Raw genomic sequence first — 5,000 nt, forward strand, 5'->3', positions numbered from 1 at the left:
GCAATTTAAGAAGCTTGACCATCAACGAATAATAATGACTCATTTTATGTGGCCCTTGCCGAGGTCTGTGATGATGCCATTTTTAGCACAGGCTTCAAGAACTTAATATACGGACCGTCATTATACACCGTTTCGATCGACCGAGAACTCAATACGAAGAAATTGTTAATTTAACAATAATTGAGTTCAATTCTAACAATGACGAACCTTAATGTCGCATTTAAGCAGCGAGGAAATTTGCTTGCGTATTTCTTTCTTTCTCAAGGTGACTGTAAAAATTATCACTATTCATTAACGACAAGAAAGCAACAGCTCTCGTACATGTACAAGAAACCATCAACTTGTATGGGATTAAGAACACTTAATGGAGCATATTTCTTCCACCTTATTCACACCACTTGTTATATCCATACATACAAGCAAACAAATTGATTCCATTGATGTGCTCATGGTGCCTGGGTGGGCTTACTTTATTGCTGGAATTTATGCGTTCAGCTCCAGTAAGCTCGAAAGCCTTAAATTCCTCTCGAGCTATTCTTTGAATTTCTGTATGGAGATTATTAGTATATTCTTCGTTGCGTTTGATTCAAATTCATTATTTAAAATATAGGAATAAAATCTTCCTTCAATACTGACCTATGTGCATGGCTAATGGACTGGTGAGAAAGTTATCCAAATGATTTGCAAACTAAATATCTTCCATCTTTTATTCTTTCAGAGGAAATCACTTCGTCCTTCAACACGTTTGGCGATCTTATCGTCGATTGGCCACACAAAGCAGAATCGAAATCATACTTCCCTCCTAAGGGATACGCGTTTCTGCTGTTCCAGGTGAGTTTCTTTCGAGGTTCCATCAAATACCATCAAATCATAATGCATTACCATTAGCAGAGCACAGAGCGCAGCAGGTTATGTAACTGAAAATGAGCAAAAATCACAAGCATGTTTGTGAAGAGCCATCGCTTATAACAAACAGTACCGGAGGTAGACCCTGTAGTATGCCAAATTTGCCGTTCTCGGAAACCAGCTACCCCTAAGCTTTCCAGCTATTGGTCAAACAAGAGTGCGCCTTGGTGTGCTAATTGGAATATAGGCAGCCAGTTGCTCCTGCTGCTGCTGCTGAGAAACGTTCGCCATTGACGTCAACCGACCGACAGCTCCCAATACGAGAGAGCATGGGATGGGATGAGGAATGGTGGTGTTCGTCGGGATACAAATCATGGAAAATCACGTTCGCAAGATCTATCGGCTGAAAGATGATGGACAGTTGCGGGCGATGAGCGTGGCCAACTTGACGAAACGTCGTTTGTCCTGCGCCACACGAGCATGGCATTACATGAAAGCGTGGTCGGAGACACAGACGCCGGACCCGCGGTGACTTACTCGCGAGTACCAGGGTTTTTCATCGATGCTCGTTGAACCATAGCGCTGTCCTTAACACGAAAGATGATTCACGGTCCTTCGATGAATCACAGCGGATGGGTGCTGTGTTGATTGAATTATGAGAGTTCGCTGGTCTGGTGGGTACAGTTTCCACCCGCCGATGCTATCGGCACGAGGCTTGCTGAAATGGATCTCTCTAAAGCCCAGAGTAACCACAAGACGTGCTCACGGTAGATGATACTGCGTGTTTACCCAAGGATGCAACCACCGGTACCGCCACCAACCTGTGGCCATTGAATGGTGGTCGTCTCTGGCGGAGTTTTTGTTTTTTCTTCATCTACGCTGGTCGTGCGACGAAAGAGAATGGCTTCGTACGGGACTGGTCGCTAGAAGCCGGCCTCTGTCGGTGCTCAACATTGGATTACTTTCTCGCCTACCTGTGCTCGTTTCGCTGACGTATCCTTATGAATGTGAATGTCATTTGTAAGAAGCTTTATGCTGAGCATCTAGAATGACATGACAACTAGGCTGGAAACTGTTTTTTTTTTCTCTACTATTTTTACACCTCAATGATAGATGATGCAATGACTTTTTACATGCTGTATGTATGGCTGAGCTCTACGGAAAGGGCAAGAGGGTGGCTACAAGAGCCGGTGGCTCGTTTTATTCAATTTCTAAATTTTGTTTGCAAAATATGGTTTATCATGAGTGGATTATTTTGAGGCATTTACTAGGTTTTTGAGAACAGATTAAGTGTTCGAGCAAATTTAAAGTCTCACTGGAATAGAATGTTTCGCAAATATGTAGCAATCTCAAAGCATTTGTGAAAAACCAACAAAAATGACAGAAAAAATGTCCTGCACAACAATACATCAACTTTATCACAATCTCCCAACGAACTAATTAATCACTATCACGCCCTGGCCATCAGTGCACCATTACTGATTCGTACGGTGTGAAGATTTATTCCGCTACGATTAATCTTTACTTCGACGGTTCTCACCTCCAATGCTCCGCCGATACCATTCGCGGATGCCAAGGTTTTTTCGTCCCAACCATGGGACCGCCACACAGCGGTGCCACCGAAATCCCGGTGAAACCTTCGGTTTTATCGCCAGAACTTTGTTAGCCTCGGCCACGAGCCCCCGTGGATACACGTTTCCCCCCGGGGGACTCATTATTAGCGCAGCTCCGTTGAAAGAAGCAAACGCCACTGAAGGACGACTGTACGAACTGAACAACAACCGAACGTCATTTCTACCCGCTTGTTGGCACCGCTTTTGACTTCGTTTTTGTTTGGGATTAAAACAAGATCTGGGAGTGTTTCACGGTAAAAGGCTGAAAGTTCAGGAGAAGTGGACGTGGTTGGGGCCTTTTCACTGCCTTTTATCACATTCTTGCGTAACCATCCGATTGCGCTGAGAGAGTCGAGCACTATTCTGGTGTCGAGCAAGATTGTTCGCAGCCGTTCAGTGAACGGCGCTGTCGAACGCTCCAGTTCTGTTTTTGGAAGACTTTCTTATCGTCTTTTGGCAGTTTTTTTTTCTTTTCTTTTGGAGTCGCGCTACTTACCAGGATTGGTCCCAAATCATCTGGCGATTAAATTATAAGCCAGCGCGATATCGTCGTCCTGCGACTCCCTCCCTCTTTCTCTCCCTCTTTTATTCTGTTTCAGAGGGCCAAGGACAATCTCTCCAGGGAACGAACAACCACCCAGCAATGGGAATGAATATTTTTCATTCCTTCGCCCACGATTTCTGCTCCTTCTTTATTGGCGAATGAATTCAAGAATATTTCCGCCTTCCGCTCCAGAAACGGCTGATATGCTGCTACGACCGATGTCACGAACCACGGGAAACGACACATAGTTCAAACAGATCGTGGAACGAATTGGATGAGCGATCGAAAGAAATGTGTTAATCATCGGAAAGGTCGCAAAAGTTTCAAACTTATATCCTCAACTTATGCTGCAGAAAATCGAAACTTCTCATTTTCCACTGCAATAGCCCCCCACTGGATAGTTCTTTCAGCAACCGGACCGGAATGCATTTTGGTTTTTTGCTTTTACTTCTTTAGTAAATGCCGTTTCAAGCGGGAATAGTTTGAAACTTTGCGCTACCATCTATCAATCGGATAAGTTAGGAAAGCCCGATTCTCCGCCGAGATACTGCTTTGACCATTGGCCATGTGAGCGCACATGGTGGGAACCAACGGATACGACAATGTTACGAAGAAGTAAAACAATGCCCGCCTTTCCGCCCCAAACCACGCTATATACTATGCTTCCTTCTTAAGAGAAGAAGGAAGACGCGAAGAACGGTCACTTTGTCTAATTTTTTCCCTTACGTAGCACTCTGTGGACCTTCTATGCAGCTGCCGGATCTCAAGGCTAACACAAAGGCGTGTTATGGGGCGTAGGCAGAGGGCGCTTTGTGTGTTTGTCGCTCCAAACCATCGCCCACCCCAATTTACTATCGACATTCGCTCCCTTATCAAACGGTTCCTTTGTGCAGCAGTAAATGCTTACTGATTCGTCCTACTTTACGGTCGAGTTCCGCCCTGTGTAGGCCATCCTCAAGCTTTCTCGCACCATGTGCCAGCTAGTAGCCTACAGGCAGCACACCCCCACCCCATGCCCATTAGCTTCGCTGCAGGGCTTTCTCCTTTCCTTTTGCGACGACGCAATCATCAGTGCGCCAGCTAAAATGGCCTTCTATGTTATTGTTGACATTTTGCCGTGTTTCTCTGTCTTCTCGATGACACCTCAATGGTAGCAAGCGAAGGATTTTTCCTCTTCTCTTTGTCGGTAAAGTAGGCGTGCGATTGTTTCTGTCCTCGTTCCTTATCCGGAAGACACAGATATGGGAAAACGGTTTACCGAATCTCAGGGCACCATCACACCCTTTCCTCCTACGAATGGTCATTTTCACGGATCTTTCCTTCATTCGCATTTTCTTTGAAACAATACCTTTCGATATGCTTCAACAGGGCAAAGCGGAGGGAAACGATCAGCTTTAGTTACTTTGTTGTAATGTCCATTCTCCTTCTCTGTCAACATCTTGTAGGAATGTCCTATCAGATGGTTTAAATCGTGGTAATCATTATTTAACATTTCTGCTTTCTTTCATCGATTTGCAATCGTTGGTTCAAAAGCGATGCGCCGGAATGCTTTATCCGGATGCCCTCACGGAGTGGTAACGTCAAAGTGATACTTTTTATTTTCTTTCTAAACATCTAAAAGGGAGGATTTTCTTCCATTTTTATCGTATAATGATGATACACTTGCAAAGTTATTGTGCTTATTCTTCAATTTATTTATTAATTTTATCGCCATTGTTCATCGTTAGGCTATGCAAGATTTACTAAACAAAGTAAAATTGCACATACAAGTAAGAAGAGAAATTAAGGTAGTTTATAATAATTAGACAGAACCACAGGAGTATGAGATGTGAAAATTAAACAGTTGCCATTAGAGTTTATTGGAACTTTTAACAATCACATATATTTATCAGCAAGCAGTCTCGAGAAGATTCTTGCAAACATCGAAAGATTACAGAACATACACACATACCTACACGCATGCCGTTTTTGTGCTTCGTAATGTCTCAGAAACATTC

The 5,000-nt window shown here is 43.8% G+C and overlaps 1 protein-coding gene across 3 annotated transcripts in view; it reads left to right on the top strand.

Moving 5' to 3' along the window:
- LOC126572636 (cytoplasmic polyadenylation element-binding protein 3) overlaps positions 1 to 5,000 on the top strand; it is a 245,626-nt gene that overhangs the window by 238,133 nt on the left and 2,493 nt on the right. For all 3 annotated transcript variants that reach the window (XM_050232102.1, XM_050232100.1, XM_050232101.1), the window contains exon 7: positions 719 to 831. In XM_050232102.1, coding sequence (XP_050088059.1) covers positions 719 to 831 — 113 coding nt within the window. The remainder of the gene's footprint in view (positions 1 to 718; positions 832 to 5,000) is intronic.

This window comes from Anopheles aquasalis, chromosome 2, assembly GCF_943734665.1.
Source record: "Anopheles aquasalis chromosome 2, idAnoAquaMG_Q_19, whole genome shotgun sequence".
Lineage (NCBI taxonomy): Eukaryota > Metazoa > Arthropoda > Insecta > Diptera > Culicidae > Anopheles > Anopheles aquasalis.